General features: G+C 40.1%; 1 protein-coding gene and 7 non-coding genes across 10 annotated transcripts; all 8 read left to right on the forward strand.

Annotated features, from left to right (window-relative positions):
- Positions 1–73, forward strand: trnat-ugu. Its single transcript has one exon. It is a non-coding gene; the product is annotated as a tRNA-Thr (tRNA).
- Positions 74–8,922: 8,849 nt separating this feature from the next.
- On the forward strand, positions 8,923–19,563 carry LOC117805753 (putative deoxyribonuclease TATDN3). 3 transcript variants are annotated; one of them, XM_034674295.1, is made up of 10 exons: positions 8,923–9,559; positions 9,649–9,681; positions 9,760–9,833; positions 9,916–10,000; positions 16,951–17,013; positions 17,118–17,227; positions 18,043–18,098; positions 18,187–18,299; positions 18,611–18,685; positions 19,212–19,563. In XM_034674295.1, exons 1-10 carry the CDS (start codon positions 9,446–9,448, stop codon positions 19,353–19,355), a joined length of 867 nt encoding a protein of 288 aa, XP_034530186.1. In that variant the 5' UTR covers positions 8,923–9,445; the 3' UTR covers positions 19,356–19,563. The 3 variants fall into 3 exon arrangements, with proteins under 3 accessions (XP_034530186.1, XP_034530184.1, XP_034530185.1); XM_034674293.1 differs by having other exon boundaries at positions 8,926–9,559; positions 18,605–18,685; XM_034674294.1 differs by having other exon boundaries at positions 8,928–9,559; positions 18,608–18,685.
- On the forward strand, positions 11,246–11,318 carry trnat-ugu. Its single transcript has one exon. It is a non-coding gene; the product is annotated as a tRNA-Thr (tRNA).
- trnat-ugu lies at positions 12,279–12,351 on the forward strand. Its single transcript has one exon. It is a non-coding gene; the product is annotated as a tRNA-Thr (tRNA).
- On the forward strand, positions 13,284–13,356 carry trnat-agu. Its single transcript has one exon. It is a non-coding gene; the product is annotated as a tRNA-Thr (tRNA).
- Positions 14,323–14,395, forward strand: trnat-ugu. Its single transcript has one exon. It is a non-coding gene; the product is annotated as a tRNA-Thr (tRNA).
- On the forward strand, positions 15,648–15,720 carry trnat-ugu. The gene has a single exon. It is a non-coding gene; the product is annotated as a tRNA-Thr (tRNA).
- trnat-ugu lies at positions 16,617–16,689 on the forward strand. The gene has a single exon. It is a non-coding gene; the product is annotated as a tRNA-Thr (tRNA).
- Positions 19,564–20,173: the final 610 nt, after the last annotated feature.

The following is a 20,173-nucleotide window of genomic DNA, read 5'->3' on the forward strand; positions in this document are numbered from 1 at the left end:
GGCTCCATAGCTCAGTGGTTAGAGCACTGGTCTTGTAAACCAGGGGTCGCGAGTTCAATTCTCGCTGGAGCCTTAAACTGTTTTAAAAACTTGTACAGTAGGTCAAAGGTCATCCATACAGGACCAGGCTCTCAGTGAAACCATGAGCATCTTCTAACCTTCCATTGAACCTGAAATACTCGATCATGTTTGGCTTGTAGGAGGAGAGACGGTAACTAACTTGAAACCTTTAATCAAACTACATGATCTTCAAGAGCAGATTATCATATCTTAACCTTAGATTTCAAACAAGAACAAATCCTCTGGAAAAAAAATAATTTTGAGTTTCTTTTCGACAATTCAAAAAGGAAAACTCTGTAGACTGAGGATAACTGTGGAACATCAATAAATTTTTTTCTTTCTTTCTTTCTTTCTTTCTTTCTTTCTTTCTTTCTTTCTTTCTTCATTCATTCTCCAACTCCCTTCGTTACACTGTATTTAACAGTGGCAGGGAAACTAATCAATGATAGACAACATTTTGCTAAGTGTCCCAACTGTCCCTAGACTTAACTTGCATATGGAGTTATGTGTTTGTAGTGTGGTAATTGATTGTTTAAGAGATGAGGGAAAATTCTCACCAGAACCACTCGCTGCAGCAGCTGGGAACAGAAAAGACCCCCAGTGAATGAAGATCCTAACTTTGACCTGATTGCATCACTCTGATAGGCAGTGGCGGTTCTAGACCAATTTTGCTAGGGGGGGGTGGCAAAGCAGAGTATAGTTGTTAGGTTCTTTAGAGCTCTGGGGAGAGCTTGATTGCCGCTGAATGTCGTCCCCCATGTTGGATTTACTCTGGGAATGCTCCAGTTTCCCCAACTAAAATTTAAAAAACCCACCTCTTCTCTCTTCAACCGTCCTGCATATATAAAGCTTAGATTAAAAAAAAATATATATATATTTTACTGCTGTTTTTTCTCTGTTGTAAGAAGTTAACAAATGTTTCCCAAATTTATTTTGTCTTTAAAATATTACAGTTAGCTATAAAAATAGAATCCTGAAAAAACTTTATATTTTGTGTCTGTTTAAAAAGTTAGTTAAGTTAAAATTAAAAACACCCCATAACTCAACATCACTATAATTGCTTTTAAGTTGTTCACTCCTGTCATATTCTTGTATTGATTGTTCTGTCTCTAGGTTTCTCTGTATGTCCTCTCTGTTGTTTTTTTTTAAATGTTTTATTAGCTATTAAAAATACATAGTATTTTCTCAGCTAACAGTGCATATTCAATCTGTTAATTACTACATGGATAGAGCTGTCACAATAACAACATTTCAGAAAAAATCTTACAATAATGACTCCTGCTTTGATATCACTTCATCAGAGATGTATCTCTTGCACACCCAAAATGAGTGCTTGTACAGAAGAAGTCATTGAAAGTCTCAAAATGAGCATTCCTCATCCAGGTGAGGTGTGAGAGTCGGTGCTCTCTGTCTGTCTATTTTCATTTTCATACTTATTTCGTACTTATCATTGTGCGGTGTTGTAAAGCTCCCTGTCAGCAGTCTGCAGGCCAGGACTACTAAAAGTCATACGTGGACCAGGTGACATTGCGGTCTGTCTCCTCTGCTCTCTGTCTGTCTGAAACCAAGCGGCAACCTCCGGTCTCAAATGATGAAGCCAATGCGGAAGTGATATAAACTGCAATACATCGAAAATCCTCTTGAGGCTGGCTGCAGAAACACTGGAAACCACATAGATATGAATGGGAAAAAGACGATCTTTGCAGCATTAATAAACATGTTTACAGCCTGGTTCAAAAAACGGCTTGGCCCTACAACGCTAGTCTCTCTATTGGCACACACTGTACGGGGGGTGAATTTTTTTCTAACGTGACGATTAAGAAGATATTAAGATTATGAGTTTTGCCCAAATAAGGACATGACTGACGTGACTCCCGGTCGGGAACACACAGCCATTGGCTAAGAGACTCACACTACATCACACTCTGCCCAGTTGAGTTCCGCATTACCAATATGGCTGCTGCCGTCGATTTGCTTCAAAACAGCTCTCAGGAACAGATGGGTGATGTCACGGATACTACGTCCATATTTTATACAGTCTATGTCTGAAACAGACATAAATGTAACATGTGCATCTCCTGAGACGCTAAAGACTGAACAAAAAAGTAATATTTGCTGACCTGGGTTTGGGGAGAGACAGCAGTGTAATGGAAAATTGAGCACCTTTCTGCACATTTCTGCACATTTACACAAAAGCGATACCAAAGCTTTTTTTATTGTATAATATTTGTTTGGTGTGGAGGGGGGGCCACAGGGGGGCCCAGGTTCAGTTTTACAGGGGCACTGGCCCCTGTTGGCCCCTCCCCAGAACCACCACAGTTTAAATGAGAGTTGGTACTAAGTTAACTTTCCTGGTAAAATAAAGGTAAAATCATAGACTGTAAAAAATATGGACGTAGTATCCGTGACGTCACCCATCTGTTTCTGAAGAGCTGTTTTGAGACCAATCGGCTGTGGCAGCCATATTGCTTCTGTGGAGCCAGTGTGACGTAAAGAGGCGGGCTTTGAGCCTCCTAGCCAACAGCTGCAGTGTTCCCACAGGCAGCTGTGCCTCTCATTGGAAGACTAGTAATCTCAATATCTTCTAAATTACCGAATTAGAAAAAAATTCACCCCCCTCACAGTGAGAGGACATCGAGAAATTAGATATTCAGACTACACTCATCTTTTGTACCAGGCTGTAAACATGTTTATTAACGCTGCAAAGATCAGCTTTTCCCCATTCATGTGTATGTGACTTCCGGTACTTCCGGAGCCAGCCTCAAGCGGATCCTCGATGAACTGCAGCTTTTAACACTTCCACATTGACTCATATTTTTAGACCGGAGGTTGCCGCTTGGGTAAAATAAATCAAAAGCTATTCAATACTGTCAGGTATGTACATTGTGTCGTGAAGGAAAATTTGATTCAGGTGAAAAAACGCATTTGGCATTGTTTTTCACACACATCCAAAGATCAAAACTACTTGAAATTTACATCGCTACCGACAACGGTGATGTCACATTTCAGATGAAAGGATTCTGACTTGTGACATCACAAGGCCACACCCAAAAAACCACTATGACATCACCGTTGGAGGTATACAGACCCTGAGGACTCTTGAAAACACTTCTTAGTTTCCAGCTTACAGAAAGGTGCCCGTCAGAGCAGCCCTGCGATCCAAAGACATAGACTTTTCAAAAAACACACAAGATTGAACAATATCGAGATGGAAAACAACTTGATTTTGATCACGTCAGAATCTCTCCGTCCCCTTGTGGACAAACACTTCGAGAGGATTACTTCAGCACAATGGAGTATGTTAGCAGCAGGAGTATGGGATTCAGACACAGGAGACACCCTGACTGACCTGCTGACAGAAATAGTGCAGACTCTTTCCGCAGATATCCTGAACATAATGATGCCAGTGTTTCAGGAGCGTCTGTTCGGGAATGAGTCTGAGAAGAACATCGTTCAAGCCATGGAGGAGGTGAATTTGTCACCATGCCTGGGTGACTCCATCCCAGAAAGCTTTGCAGCAGCTCTTCAGGTACCAGCAGAGAAATGTGAGAGTGCAGAAAAGCTGACAGATTTGGTAGAGAGTGAAGTTTTACAGAAGGTAGCTTCTGTTCTTTCAGTGGCCATCAACAACAAGAGTTGGCCAGAGGATCCTGCGGTATTTGTTCCAGCATCCACATCAAAAATGTCAAGCCTGCGTCGCATGTTAACGCACGCCACAGAGTGTTTGAAGGCGTTTGTAAACAAGCACTATTTTGGAAGGTATACATGTATTGAGATTTCTTCCTACATCAGTAACAGATCCCAATCAGTAAATGAAGAAGAAGAAGAGAGATGTGCATCGGCTCCCAGCAGAACATCGAGGATCTCTGTCCTCTCAGCGACCAAAGCTGTGAGTGAAATCTTAGAGAAATGGTCCGATGAGAAGCAGGAAGTCACTGAAGACGTAGAAAAGGCTACCACACCCCCAGACACCTCTCGTGATGCTGAGATAGCAGCAAATGAAATAGTCTATCAAATTATGGAGGACAACGGAGACATGGACTTTGAAGATGCATGCAGTGTAGTCGGTAGCCCTGTTAAAAGACACTTGAACATGATGTCGATCCATAACATGGTGAAGGACTTCTTCTCATCAAGAGATAAACATCCAAAGGAGGAGAAGAAAGAGGATGTTAAAGAACAATTTCATAAAGTTGTCGCAAAGCAGTTCCAGAAGATGAAAACAGAGCTGTGGAGCACGTTCGGGAAAAAGGACAGCAGCCATGTGGTGAGTCTGGAACAGGTTTCAAAGTCCCCAGAGGAGGCTGTTGGAGTTATTCTTCCTGGAGAAATACCAGACCCAAAGCCCCCCAAGCCCAAATGTAGGGTTAGATTAGAGATGGACAACGTCGAAATGATCAGTGTGAGAAAGCAGAACTTTTCTCCAATAGACTATGAAAGCATTAAAAGTGATGTTGACCGCTTGTTTCACCAAGTCAACTCCCAAGACACAGTAGACAGTGAAACTCTGCAAATAATCATGAGTGGCAACGAGATCAAGAAGTTTACAAGGGAACTGACTGATAAGATGTACGATCATTTGGTTCGGTCTCAAACGTATCGGCTTCCCATGGCTACACCAGGAAAATGTCTGTCTGACTCGGTCATCTCTCAGGCCCACGGGAAACTCGATTTCCAAACTTCTCCTGAGGTCCTATACGTCATGACAGAGGATGCAGTCAGAAAGTTTATGCAGAAGGTCGCACTGTGGATAGAGACGGATCCAGCAGAGAAAACAAAATTAAACAAGGATGTGTCCGGGGCATTGACTGACATTGAAAATGCAATCACAATACTGCAGCATGCACCAGAAGAAAGCAGCTACAGGCAGTCTGTTGTACCCTCGGATGCTAGCCAGCAATCAGCAAACAGTGTTGCCTCATCAAATTCATCCATGTGCCATAACTACTCCCTCAACACTACACTCCCCCCCACTCCATCAACTAGCCTCATCATGCCAGCACTGACCTACAAGCATATGACTGTTGCTGCAAGAATGACCGAAAACCTGGTCTGTGCTGTGATCATTGAGCTCCAGTTAAAAGCCTCATGGGATGCCAGACTGTCCCTGAAAACAGAGGATCTCAACGACCTCATGGAGCGACTGTCAAACAAAGTCCTGAATGACAGTGACGTCCCTCCCGTCAGCCGAATTAAAAGCAGAAAGGAATTCATCAAGGGCATGTTGAAGGACCTAAACAAAGAGTTTGGCTCTCCAGGAGAGACACTGTTGGCAGCGATACACCAAACGACATCTTTTAACGAGGCTGTCCTGAAGTATCTGAAGATCCGACTGAGCACCCCCCAAGATGTCCCAAAGCAGAATATAGTTGTTAGGTTCTTTCGAGCTCTGGGGAAAGCTCTGACCAGGCCCTTTGCAGAATGCTTGACTGAGAGCAACTACGAGGACTCACTGCCCCCCCGCCCCATACACAAAGACACACACACACAACTCAGACAGCACCCACGATCTTGATCGCCGCTGAATGTCGTCCCCCATGTTGGGTTTACTCTGGGAGTCTCCAGTTTCCCCAACTAAAATAAAAAAAAAACCCACCTCCTCTCTCTTCAAAAGCTTAAATAAAAAATAAATAAATAATAAAAATAATAAATGTAAAAAAAATATTTTACTGCTGTTTTTTCTCTGCTGTAAGAAGTTAACAAATGTTTCCCAAATTGATTTTGTCTTTAAAATATTACAGTTAGCTATAAAAATAGAATCCTGTCTGTTGTAAAAAAGTTAGTTAAGTTAAAATTCAAAACAAGCTACTTTTCTCTGGTTTAAGCAGTTAGGTTAAAGAGCCAATACAAATCCCCCCCCCCCATCCCCCCATCACTATCCTAACCCCAGCCCGACCCCAAATCCTCCCACAATCCATTTGTAAGGTTTAGAACATGACATGCTAAAAATTAGAATAATAAAAAAAAGAATATGAATATGTCATGATATCTTAATGAGGAAACACTGGGGATAAAATAATGTTAAAATTCACCAAAATAAAATAAACTAGAATGGTTGCATTTCCTGAAAGCAAATGCGTTGAAATGCTGAAGCTGAAGTCTGAAAGCTGTAAACACAGTTGAACATGTGGAAATGTGAAGTAAAGAAGAAATAAGCAAAAGTAAAAACAAAAACAGAATAAGTAGGTTCAAGGTTCAAAGTTCAAAGGTTCAAAGGTTTTTATTCTCAATTTTCACTGTATATACGAGATATAGAGGAAAAACAAGATGTTGTTTCTCTCTTCCAGCTTTTAAATATCTAAAATTTAAATATAAAATACAATAAAATATAATACAATACAGTTTTATAAAAACAGCCTATGTACACAGTGCAGTCAGTGCAGCGACAGTTTAAAAATAGACAATGAAAATAAAAATAGATAACAGTGCAAATGATATTAAGGTGCAGACAGTATTCAAGATAATATGCAAATAATAATGTGCAAAAAGCAGCTGAGGTAGAGTCCTTGTATGTAGTGTGTGTGTGTGTGTGTGTGTGTGTGTGTGTGTGTGTGTGTGTGTGTGTGTGTGTGTGTGTGTGTGAGAGTGAGAGTGAGAGTGAGAGTGAGAGAGTGAGAGAGTGAGAGAGAGAGAGAAAGAGAGTGAGAGAGAGAGAGAGAGAGAGAGAGAAAGAGAGTAAGAGAGAGAGAGTGTGTGTGTGTGTGTGTGTGTGTGTGTGTGTGTGTGTGTGTGTGTGTGTGTGTGTGTGTGTGTTACAGTCCAGGTAGTGAGTGGAGTTCAGCATCCTGACAGCCTGATGGAAAAAGCTGTTCAACAGTCTGGTGGAGCGGGCCTGGAGGCTCCGGTACCTTTTCCCTGAAGGCAGGAGACTGAAGAGGGAGTGGTAGGGGTGGGGGGTGTCACCAGCGATGCTGATGGCTCTGCTGGTGAGGCCGGTGTGGAAAATGTCTGTGAGGGGGGGCAGAGGAGCACCAATGATCCTGCTGGCTGTGTTCACTATGCGCTGTAGAGTCTTTTGGCAGGAGGCAGTGCAGCCAACAAACCACACAGCGACGCAGCCAGTGAGGACGCTCTCGATAGTACCTCTGTAAAAGGAGAACATGATGGGGGGTGGGACTTGTGCTTTCTTCAGTTTGCAGAGGAAGTAGAGCCGTTTTTGAGCCTTCTTGGCCAGCGATGCAGTGATGTTAGTCCAGGAGAGGTCATCAGAGATGTGCAGTCCCAGGAACTTGGTACTGCTCACCCTCTCCACAGCAGCGCCGTTGATGCCGCTGTCGGCCTCTCCTGAAGTCCACGACAATCTCTTTGGTTTTCCTCACGTTGAGGAAGAGGTTGTTGTCGCTGCATCACTGGATCAGTTGGCTCGTCTCTTTTCTGTAGTTGGCCTCATCATTGTTGGTGATGAGGCCCACCACTGTAGTGGCGTCCGTGAATTTGATGATGTGGTTGGTGCTGTAGGTGGGCACCAAGCGGCAACCTCCAGTCTCAGACGATGAAGCCAATGCGGAAGTGCTATAAACTGCAATACATCGAAAATCTGCTTGGGGCTGGCTGCAGAAACACCGGAAACCACATAGACATGAATGGGAAAAAAGACGATCTTTGCAGCATTAATAAACATGTTTACAGCCTGGTTCAAAAAACAGCTTGGCCCTATGAAGCTAATCTCTGTAATGGCACTGACGTGACTCCCGGTCGGGAACACACAGCCATTGGCTAAGAGACTCACACTACGTCACACTCTGCCTGGTTGAGTTCCGCATTACCAATATGGCTGCTGCCGTCGATTGGCTTCAAAACAGCTCTCAGGAACAGATGGGTGACGTCACGGATACTACGTCCATATTTTATACAGTCTATGCTTTTAACACTTCCGCATTGACTCATATTTTTAGACCAGAGGTTGACGCTTGGGCGGAATGGAGTCTTCTCAGAGCATGTGATGTCAGCAGGCTGTGTCCTTTGATCCCTTCTAAAGAACGAGCCTGCTCTCTTCTGATTGGCTGGTTCCCTTCTTGTCCACTTTTGATTGGCCAGCTTTTGAATGCGCATATCTATGGCTCTAGAAAGGGCCATAGCATCAGCTGTAGTGTTTGATGGCAGACGGTATGCACCTTATTTTGTGCGGTTAAACAAACGCAGGCAGTTAACGGTTATTTTGTGAAGCACTTCCAGTTTCTTACATCCGGTCAATGGTAAACACCGTTAACTTTACCCATTCAAAGCCCACAGAGCAGCAAATCTCTCCACAGTTATGTCTTCGAGGAAAACAGGAAGTGGTTACCTCTTTGACAGAAGCAGGAGAAGGCAGGGAACATTTTGATGTCTTATTTTTGTATGTGGAGTTAATTGTTTGGATTTTCTGGCAGTCTGTTCAGAGAATTTCAAAGATCTCATCAGCAGGCCTCAGCCTCTGTTTGATGACATCACATGCTCTGAGAAGATTCCATTCCACCATACACACCAATGTTAAAGTTAGAAAAGCAGCAAAAAACTTTCTGTCATTTAAGCTGTAAAATATCAAAAACTGTCAAATATTGAATACTGCATTAATAGCTGAAAGATTTGTGAACATTTTAATGCAAAAATGAAGGCTGTAAGTTGAAGTATGCTGAAGCTGTAGAATCTCAAAGTTGAATGAGTGAAAGGCAAATTTGCTGAATTGTCCCATCTGTTTCTATGTTAATTTTTTTTTAAATAAAGTTAAATAATTCAAGAAGTATAAGATGAAGAACGTACTGAATTAATTCAATTTTTTCACTCGTGTTATTTTTCGGTCATGTTAGACAGTTTTTCGGTATATACATACACATGCAGTGGACATGCACTTAGGGAGAGATGTCAGAGTGAGGATGCTGCCATCAACCAGCATACTCCAAGCAGTTGAGGGTCCGATGCCTTGCTCAAGGGCACTCCAGTAGTGCCCAGGCTAGTGAACCAGCACATTTCCAGCCATCAGTCCACTTGCGAAACTTAGTCCGCACTTGGACTCGAACCGGCGACCCTTCGGTTCCCAAGTCAAGTCCCTATGGACTGAGCTACACTACTACTGATGAGCAGGAATGATAAACGAAAAGAAACAGGTTAAAATTCTCACTTTAAGTCAAATGCCCAGGGTGGCAAAATAATTGTAAGGACTTGGTGGCTGTCACATGAAAACGCATGAAGTGATGATAAAATGTTAAATTAAGAAAAGTGAGAATGACTACTTAAATGGGGATAAGACAAAGTGGAGTACTTTGAGATCCGGTTGGATTCGAACCCACCACCCCAAACCAGCACCACACTGAGAGTGTTTCTCGACGCTCAGCAAATCAGATCAGATGAAACGCCGCTCACCCGGGCGACGCTGCCTTCGAAATCTCGCGCTCCCACAAATACACGCATGCGCGGTCTGCCTCTCTTTCCGGAAGTAGGTAATGTTTTGGTTATGAATCCTGAACACATGCATGGCTTCGTTGACTGCCACTGTCATATCTCTGCGAGGGATTTTGACAAGGTGTAGTAATGCTTTCCAGGAATTCAAGTGGATATAAAACATCTGTAATATCTGTTAGGGTTTTAACTTGATGTTTTCTGCGTTTTAAGGACATAGAGGAGGTGGTTTCGAATTCCAAAAAGGTGAGCAGTCCTAACGTAGACAAATCAAGAATGACTTTAATAATATAGTTACTTATTTCTTGATTTAATGTTTGTAAGGATGGGTTGTTGGCGCTTGTAGCAGTGGCCGAGCATGCTGGAGAATTTGAGAAGATTATTGAGTTGTCCAAAAGGTAACTACGACTATTAAAGATACATACATTCAATATAATATGTTGCCTGTGGCTGAGTAATGACATGTTTGAGTTTCTGCAGGTTTCCAGATTTTATCTTTCCCTGCCTCGGTGTTCATCCTGTTCAAGAAGTTTCTCCAGAGCAACAGAGGGGGGCTTCTCTGCAGGTAAGCTCCACTTTTAAAGGGTCAGTTCACACAAATTACAACAACAACACAAATCTAGATAACCTGAAGTGTGTCTAACCAGGTAGGTGAGAGGTGAGTCACTAAATATTTTCCCCCGAAATGTTATTTTTTGAAAGTGCACACAAAATCACTATTAGGCCAAAAGTAACCTAACCTAACCTTAACCTAATGGCTCAAAACAATCTCAGGACAGATACTTCAAATCATGGACAACTTCACAAGGGTTAGAAGACGACTCTTTGTGAATCTCTGCCGATTGAACGTGTGAATATTTCATCCTTACACACGCACATGAGCAATAAGAGTAAACACAAAAAGTTAACTTGATATTTCATCTTAAAGGTGAAGCAAGTTTAAAAGATGTCTGGTGAGGCTCACTCATGTCCCTGTGACTCTTTGCCTTTGTAAACGTACTTATTTCCCTCTTGAGTCCCCATGAAGCTTGAGCGTGAAGTCATTAATCCAGAACAGGTATTGACACTAATAAAGGTGTGGTTCTGACACCATATTTCACAGTAGCACCAAGGAAACAAGTCACCCATAGATACAATATTGCAAAGTGTCCCAACTCACCCTAGAATTTCCTTGTATGTGAAGTTATGTTGTTGAAGTCTGGTACTTAATTGTTTTAAAGAGGAGAAAAAAAAGCACACCAAAATGTTATGTTTCATTACTGCAATCAAAATCATGATCAGGTTCAAAGTGTTAGTGTAATGGCACAGAAAAAAATGGTGATAGATATTTAAACTCCTGGACAATTCAAAAAGGGTCAGGAGATGAGGTTTGGGAATTTCTGCTAGTTAACAGATTGAATATTTTATCCTAGGACATGCATGTTCACTTTATATCATCAGGAAAAATTTAACTTGATATTTCATCTTCAAAATGAGCCAAATTGAAATGATATCTGGTGAAGTTAGCTCATGTCACTGTGACTTTTTGCCTTTTCTAATTTACTTATTGTTCTTACTTAGGTTAGGAGATTACTCTGTGAATTTCTACTATTTCAAAGATCGAATATTTTATCTAACGCATGCACATGGACACTTGTAGTAATTAGCTTAATATTGTCTGGTGAGGCTCACTCATGTCCCTGTGACTCTTTGCCTTTGTAAACGTACTTATTTCCCTCTTGAGTCCCCATGAAGCTTGAGCGTGAAGTCATTAATCCAGAACAGGTATTGACACTAATAAAGTTGTGGTTCTGACAGATGTCTGTCACAGGGCTCCATAGCTCAGTGGTTAGAGCACTGGTCTTGTAAACCAGGGGTCGTGAGTTCAATTCTCGCTGGAGCCTTAAACTGTTTTAAAAACATCTTCAGAGGGTCAAAGGTCATCCATACAGGACCAGGCTCTTTGTGAAACCTTGAGCATCTTCTGAACTCACATTAAACCTGAAATACTCGATCATGTTTGGATTGTAGGAGGAGAGACAGTAACAAGGTGTGACGTGAGTTACCTGAGTAAGTCAGACTCTATGGATTGACTATTTGTTTTAGATACGTCATATTCACACTCATGACAATGATAAAGCCAAAGAAAATACACTTACTGTTTCAATGAATCTCACTATATATACTGCAAGTAGAGAGGACGGAGACAGGTCGTCAGTTACATCAGTATTTTGAAACTTTCAATCATACTTCATGATCTTCATCTTCAGATAAACATAACTTAACCTTAGATTTCCAACAAGAACATGTGATCTTTTTTAACAACACAAAAAATCAAAACTAGATGGACTGAGGATATCACTGGAACAGGAAAAAATAACACTTTCTTTCTTTCTTTCTTTCTTTCTTTCTTTCTTTCTTTCTTTTTTTCTTTCTTTCTTTCTTTCTTTCTTTCTTTCTTTCTTCAAATGCCTTCATTACACCATATTTCACAGTGGCACCAAGGAAACAAGTCACCCATAGATACAATATTGCAAAGTGTCCCAACTTACCTTAGAATTTACTTGTATGTGAAGTTATGTTGTTGAAGTCTGGTACTTACTTACTTAGGTTAGGAGATTACTCTGTGAATTTCTACTATTTCAAAGATCATATATTTTATCTTACGCATGAAAACTTGTAGTAATTGGAAAAGGTTAGCTTAATATTGTCTGGTGAGGCTCACTCATGTCCCTGTGACTCTTTGCCTTTGTAAACGTACTTATTTCCCTCTTGAGTCCCCATGAAGCTTGAGCGTGAAGTCATTAATCCAGAACAGGTATTGACACTAATAAAGGTGTGGTTCTGACAGATGTCTGTCACAGGGCTCCATAGCTCAGTGGTTAGAGCACTGGTCTTGTAAACCAGGGGTCGCGAGTTCAATTCTCGCTGGAGCCTTCAACTGTTTTAAAAACATCTTCAGAGGGTCAAAGGTCATCGATACAGGACCAGGCTCTTTGTGAAACCTTGAGCATCTTCTGAACTCTCATTGAACCTGAAATACTCGATCATGTTTGGATTGTAGGAGGAGAGACAGTAACAAGGTGTGACGTGAGTTACCTGAGTAAGTCAGACTCTATGGATTGACTGTTTTAGATACGTCATATTCACACTCATGACAATGATAAAGCCAAAGAAAATACACTTACTGTTTAAATGAATCTCACTATATATACTGCAAGTAGAGAGGACGAAGACAGGTCGTCAGTTACATCAGTATTTTGAAACTTTCAATCATACTTCATGATCTTCATCTTCAGATAATCATAACTTAACCTTAGATTTCCAACAAGAACATGTGCTTTTTTTTAACAACACAAAAAATCTAAACTAGATGGACTGAGGATCTCACTGGAACAGGAAAAAATAACACTTTCTTTCTTTCTTTCTTTCTTTCTTTCTTTCTTTCTTTCTTTCTTTCTTTCTTTCTTCAAATGCCTTCATTACACCATATTTCACAGTGGCACCAAGGAAAAAAGTCACCTATAGATACAATATTGCAAAGTGTCCCAACTTACCCTAGAATTTCCTTGTATGTGAAGTTATGTTGTTGAAGTCTGGTACTTACTTACTTAGGTTAGGAGATTACTCTGTGAATTTCTACTATTTCAAAGATCATATATTTTATCTTACGCATGAACACTTGTAGTAATTGGAAAAGGTTAGCTTAATATTGTCTGGTGAGGCTCACTCATGTCCCTGTGACTCTTTGCCTTTGTAAACATACTTATTTCCCTCTTGAGTCCCCATGAAGCTTGAGCATGAAGTCATTAATCCAGAACAGGTATTGACACTAATAAAAGTGTGGTTCTGACATATGTCTGTCACAGGGCTCCATAGCTCAGTGGTTAGAGCACTGGTCTAGTAAACCAGGGGTCGCGAGTTCAATTCTCGCTGGAGCCTGGAACTGTTTTAAAAACATCTTCAGAGGGTCAAAGGTCATCGATACAGGACCAGGCTCTTTGTGAAACCTTGAACATCTTCTGAACTCACATTGAACCTGAAATACTCGATAATGTTTGGATTGTAGGAGGAGAGACAGTAACAAGGTGTGACGTGAGTTACCTGAGTAAGTCAGACTCTATGAAGTGACTATTTGTTTTAGATACGTCATATTCACACTCATGACAATGATAAAGCCAAAGAAAATACACTTACTGTTTAAATGAATCTCACTATATATACTGCAAGTAGAGAGGACGAACACAGGTCGTCAGTTACATCAGTATTTTGAAACTTTCAATCATACTTCATGATCTTCATCTTCAGATAATCCTAACTTAACCTTAGATTTCCAACAAGAACATGTGATCTTTTTTAACAACACAAAAAATCAAAACTAGATGGAATGAGGATATCACTGAAACAGGAAAAAATAACACTTTCTTTCTTTCTTTCTTTCTTTCTTTCTTTCTTTCTTTCTTTCTTTCTTTCTTTCTTTCTTTCTTCCTTCCTTTCTTTCTTCAAATGCCTTCATTACACCATATTTCACAGTGGCACCAAGGAAACAAGTCACCCATAGATACAATATTGCAAAGTGTCCCAACTCACCCTAGAATTTACTTGTATGTGAAGTTATGTTGTTGAAGTCTGGTACTTACTTACTTAGGTTAGGAGATTACTCTGTGAATTTCTACTATTTCAAAGATCATATATTTTATCTTACGCATGCACATGGACACTTGTAGTAATTGGAAAATGTTAGCTTAATATTGTCTGGTGAAGCTCACTCATGTCACTGTGACTCTTTGCCTTTGTAAACGTACTTATTTCCCTCTTGAGTCCCCATGAAGCTTGAGCATGAAGTCATTAATCCAGAACAGGTATTGACACTAATAAAGGTGTGGTTCTGACAGATGTCTGTCACAGGGCTCCATAGCTCAGTGGTTAGAGCACTGGTCTTGTAAACCAGGGGTCGCGAGTTCAATTCTCGCTGGAGCCTTAAACTGTTTTAAAAACATCTTCAGAGGGTCAAAGGTCATCGATACAGGACCAGGCTCTTTGTGAAACCTTGAACATCTTCTGAACTCTCATTGAACCTGAAATACTCGATCATGTTTGGATTGTAGGAGGAGAGACGGTAACAAGGTGTGACGTGAGTTACCTGAGTAAGTCAGACTCTATGGAGTGACTGTTTGTTTTAGATACGTCATATTCACACTCATGACAATGATAAAGCCAAAGAAAATACACTTACTGTTTAAATGAATCTCACTATATATACTGCAAGTAGAGAGGACGGAGACAGGTCGTCAGTTACATCAGTATTTTGAAACTTTCAATCATACTTCATGATCTTCATCTTCAGATAATCATAACTTAACCTTAGATTTCCAACAAGAACATGTGCTTTTTTTTTTAAACTAGATGGACTGAGGATATCACTGAAACAGGAGAAAATAACGCTTTCTTTCTTTCTTTCTTTCTTTCTTTCTTTCTTTCTTTCTTTCTTCAAATGCCTTCATTACACCATATTTCACAGTGGTACCAAGGAAACAAGTCACCCATAGATACAATATTGCAAAGTGTCCCAACTCACCCTAGAATTTCCTTGTATGTGAAGTTATGTTGTTGTAGTCTGGTACTTCATTGTTTTAAAGAGGAGAAAAAAAAGCACACCAAAATGTTATGTTTCATTACTGCAATCAAAATCATGATCAGGTTCAAAGTGTTAGTGTAATGGCACAGAAAAAAATGGTGATAGATATTTAAACTCCTGGACAATTCAATAAGGGTCAGAAGATGACTTTTGGGAATTTCTGCCAGTTAAAAGATTGAATATTTTATCCTAAGACATGCATGTTCACTTTAAATCATCAGGAAAAATTTAACTTGATATTTCATCTTCAAAATGAGCCAAATTGAAATGATATCTGGTGAAGTTAGCTCATGTCACTGTGACTTTTTGCCTTTACTAATTTACTTATTGTTCTTACTATGGTTAGGAGATTACTCTGTGAATTTCTACTATTTCAAATATCATATGTTTTATCTTACGCATGAACACTTGTAGTAATTGGAAAAGGTTAGCTTAATATTGTCTGGTGAGGCTCACTCATGTCACTGTGACTCTTTGCCTTTGTAAACATACTTATTTCCCTCTTGAGTCCCCATGAAGCTTGAGCATGAAGTCATTAATCCAGAACAGGTATTGACAGTAATAAACGTGTGGTTCTGACAGATGTCTGTCACAGGGCTCCATAGCTCAGTGGTTAGAGCACTGGTCTTGTAAACCAGGGGTCGCGAGTTCAATTCTCCCTGGAGCCTTAAACTTTTTTAAAAACATCTTCAGAGGGTCAAAGGTCATCGATACAGGACCAGGCTCTTTGTGAAACCTTGAGCATCTTCTGAACTCTCATTGAACCTGAAATACTCGATCATGTTTGGATTGTAGGAGGAGAGACAGTAACAAGATGTGACGTGAGTTACCTGAGTAAGTCAGACTCTATGGAGTGACTATTTGTTTTAGATACGTCATATTCACACTCATGACAATGATAAAGCCAAAGAAAATACACTTACTGTTTAAATGAATCTAACTATATATACTGCAAGTAGAGAGGACGAACACAGGTCGTCAGTTACATCAGTATTTTGAAACTTTCAATCATACTTCATGATCTTCATCTTCAGATAAACATAACTTAACCTTAGATTTCCAACAAGAACATGTGATCTTTTTTAACAACACAAAAAATCAAAACTAGATGGACTGAGGATATCACTGGAACAGGAAAAAATAACACTTTCTTTCTTTCTTAAAATGCCTTCATTACACCATATTTCACAGTGGCACCAAGGAAACAAGTCACCCATAGATACAATATTGCAGTGTCCCAACTTACCTTAGAATTTACTTGTATGTGAAGTTATGTTGTTGAAGTCTGGTACTTACTTACTTAGGTTAGGAGATTACTCTGTGAATTTCTACTATTTCAAAGATCATATATTTTATCTTACACATGCACATGAACACTTGTAGTAATTGGAAAAGGTTAGCTTAATATTGTCTGGTGAGGCTCACTCATGTCCCTGTGACTCTTTGCCTTTGTAAACGTACTTATTTCCCTCTTGAGTCCCCATGAAGCTTGAGCGTGAAGTCATTAATCCAGAACAGGTATTGACACTAATAAAGGTGTGGTTCTGACAGATGTCTGTCACAGGGCTCCATAGCTCAGTGGTTAGAGCACTGGTCTTGTAAACCAGGGGTCGCGAGTTCAATTCTCGCTGGAGCCTTGAACTGTTTTAAAAACTTGTACGATACAGGACTAGGCTCTTTGTGATACCTTGAACATCTTCTGATGTCACATTGAACCTGAAATACTCGATCATGTTTGGATAGTAGGAGGAGAGACAGAAACATCGTGAGACATTAGCTCACTCCTTGTACTCTCCTTAGAGTTTTGTGTAATTGTCAGCCTCTTTAAAGAGAGTTTGTTTGTTTTAGATACATAAGATGATGTTGAAACTAAACATTCTGGTCTGTCTTTCATGCAGGATCTGGATGCTGCTCTGCCCATAATAGAGAAATACAAAGACCATCTTATTGCCATTGGGGAGGTAATGATTCACTCTCTCTAATATGACTCCAATCAATAGCAGCTTGCTGTCCTGGCTCTGTTTGCTTTCATGTTAACACGTGAGTCTTGTGTCTGTTGTTTCAGGTTGGTTTGGATTTTACCCCCAGATATGTCAGCTGTGACTCTGATAAAGAGAGCCAAAGGCAGGTCCTCATTCGTCAGGCACAGATAGCCAAAGAGCTGGATCTCCCTCTGTGAGTCATACTGTACCAATCTACAATACACATTAGAGATTATGAAGGGCTGTCAGAGATAACACAGTAAACATGCAAATTCCATTTAAGGCCACTGATTTTTTGGATACACAATTAACGTGTTCTGGGATTATGACTCATAGTCCGCCCTGTAGTTTTGGGAAATCAGGAATCAGCAATACAGCAGTGACGTGGATGACACGCAGCAACATATAAAGAAACAGTCTTTTAAATTGGCAAGTTCAGCTTCAAAGTCCTGCCACAAGGTTCTCTTCAAGACCAACATTATTTGCATTTACTGTCCATGTGAGTCGAGTTACCAGCGATGTACGTTGAGTCTCTTAATACCTCTTGTTGATGTAGAGAGCCCTCCCCCACCTCACCAAAGGCAGGCCACACTGGATAGTTTGAAGCAGAGACGCTGGACAACTCTACAAACAGCAAACTTCCACTAATGATAGCTAAATGGGTAGCTACAGCTTGCAACCTAATTTGTAAATTGAAATAATTAGTATCCTAGAGAGCCACTGTTGTAAACAAGCTCATTTGATTTGCCAAATCAAGTCAGTGGTAAGATTTGCTGTGGCTCAGTGGGTAGAGTTGCTTGTGTCTCAATTGGAAGGTGGGGGATTTAATCCCAGCTCCTGAAGTTCCATACTGAAGGGCAAGACACTGAATCTCAAATTGCTCCTGCTGTTGATGTATGAATGGCATTAGCTAATACTGATGGTCCCTTATGATAGCTACACAGCTGCTGAAAATGAGTAATCCATTAATATTGAAGTTAAATCCATGTTGTTGTTGTTGTTTTGTAGAAATGTTCACTCACGCTCTGCAGGAAGACCCACCATCCACCTCCTGAAAGAGCAAGGTACAGTTCAGATTCTGTATTTGTCTGTTGATGAACCATTTCGTTTGATGTTTGAGGAGAAACTGCATTTCCTCCAATCTGCCACTAGGTGTCGAGAAAGCCCTGCTGCATGCTTTTGATGGTAAACCGTCTGTTGCCATGGAGGGAGTTAAGGCTGGATATTTCTTTTCTATCCCGCCATCCATAATACGGAGTGAACAGGTACAGCAGAGCGCCACATCATAATACATATACATATGCATATATATGCATCAGAACTAGAGTTTTACATTCTGTCTTTTTCTTTTTCAAACACTTTTGTCTTTCAATTACTTAGATAATCATTTGAAATGTATGTGTGAAATTGATACTGATTTTAAACATCTTGTCTTGAGTATGTGAGCATTTACACTTTCATCAAACGTCCCTCCTGACAGCACTGACATGTTTATTTGGTTTTCATGGCGTTCTTCTAACGCGTGCGGTGTTAATGATTGATGATGTTTTTGTGTGTATTTTCCAACAAGAAGCAGAAGCTTGTGAAACAGCTGCCATTAGAAAACATCTGTCTAGAAACTGATTCACCTGCTCTCGGTCCAGAAAAGCAGGTAAGGGACTTCTTCCAACATGAGTCTAATGTGAACATTTCCCACTCTGAGTACTATAAATACTGACAGACCTCTGCCACATGGAAATTAACCCACCTGATACATGATGACCTGTTTTATCAGATTCATTCCAGCATCATTTTTTCTCCTTAAATTTTTCATTTTTCTGTGTACAATGGTTATTGTTGTTTTGTTTTTTGTATTTATGTCTGCAGGCTTATTTTTTAATGTGTGAGCATGGAGAGCAAAGTCAAAGGGGAGTCACATACCTTGTTTGTTTACACATACCTGACCAATAAAGCTGAGTCTGGTCTTCTGATTTAAAAAAAAAAAAGTAGCTAAAATCAAAGTACAAGTTTGTTGATGAACTTTCTTTCTATAAGAAGCAGTAATTTATGCCATGACCTGTGTTTTGTATACTTTTGCAATATTTGTCTTTGAGACACACAGCTTAAATCTATCGTGTTGTAAAAGCTTCATTCACTTACTCTTGTTATTTCCTTCTTGTTTTGTGCCCTGAATGTAGGTGAGAAATGAGCCCAAAAACATCTGCATCTCTGCGGAGTACATCAGTAAGATTAAAGGAGTGTCTCTGCAGACGGTGATGGAGGTGACGACACAGAATGCTCTCCGACTCTTCCCAAAGCTTAAGTCTGCCATCAGACCCTGACAGACACTGTAAGATTCATGTGAACGGGCTTGAACATCTTCAAAATGACAAAATGTAGGAGTCTAATTTAACTAAGATGGCCTGAAGTGTAAATTATAAGTGTAAGAGCCACAGAGTTGAAGCTGCATGTGGACAGTATAATTGTGCCTGAGACCTGAAAGCTGTATATGTCCATTCATTTTAAATAAAGGAAGAAGATAACAACTTACCACACAACTTGTATATGTCTCATGTAGGTGACACATCTTAAATATCCAGCGTTACAAAAACACTTTGTCATGTAACAAAACAACAGCTGACATCATCCACAGTCTAAAATTATAAGTCAAGTTAAATAAAAACCCTGACACATATTTTCTACAGGCCTGTGAAGAGTAATGATATCAGTTATGTCAATGTTGTGGCTTTTGATTTATTAAATGTAATAGCCCTGGATCATCCACAGTTCACAGCTGTATGGGGTATTAATGCCTTCAAGTCCTTATCATACCCTGCTTTGGGATCTGTTTCACCCTGTTGTTGAATACTTAGGATGTTTTAATGCTATACACTATGAACATGCTTATTTGCTTTGGTTGAATGGATTAATTTTATATTGATGAGTTATTTTGAGATTTATGGGCTATATCTTTTAGACTACACCCCATGGAAACCAATTTCCTCCTTCAAAGACACTAGCACAGCCTAACACATCAACTCCTGGCTGGCACTGTCTTAAAAATATCTGCCGTAAAGTCAGGATAAGTGATTTATGGGCTTAAAGTGATTAACTAAGGAATATTTTACATGAAAAAGAAAATATCAGAATTAAATCTAGA

The sequence above is a fragment of the Notolabrus celidotus genome, chromosome 22 (assembly GCF_009762535.1).
Source record: "Notolabrus celidotus isolate fNotCel1 chromosome 22, fNotCel1.pri, whole genome shotgun sequence".
NCBI lineage: Eukaryota > Metazoa > Chordata > Actinopteri > Labriformes > Labridae > Notolabrus > Notolabrus celidotus.

Bases quoted from the DNA above. Each gene is read 5' to 3' on its own strand.
- LOC117805753 (XM_034674293.1), top strand. From the start codon at position 9,446: ATGCGCGGTCTGCCTCTCTTTCCGGAAGTAGGTAATGTTTTGGTTATG. The intron at 17,228-18,042 runs GTGAGTCATACT...GTTGTTTTGTAG, and splicing joins AAAGAGCTGGATCTCCCTCT to AAATGTTCACTCACGCTCTG. The intron at 18,300-18,604 runs GTACAGCAGAGC...TTTTCCAACAAG, and splicing joins CCATAATACGGAGTGAACAG to AAGCAGAAGCTTGTGAAACA.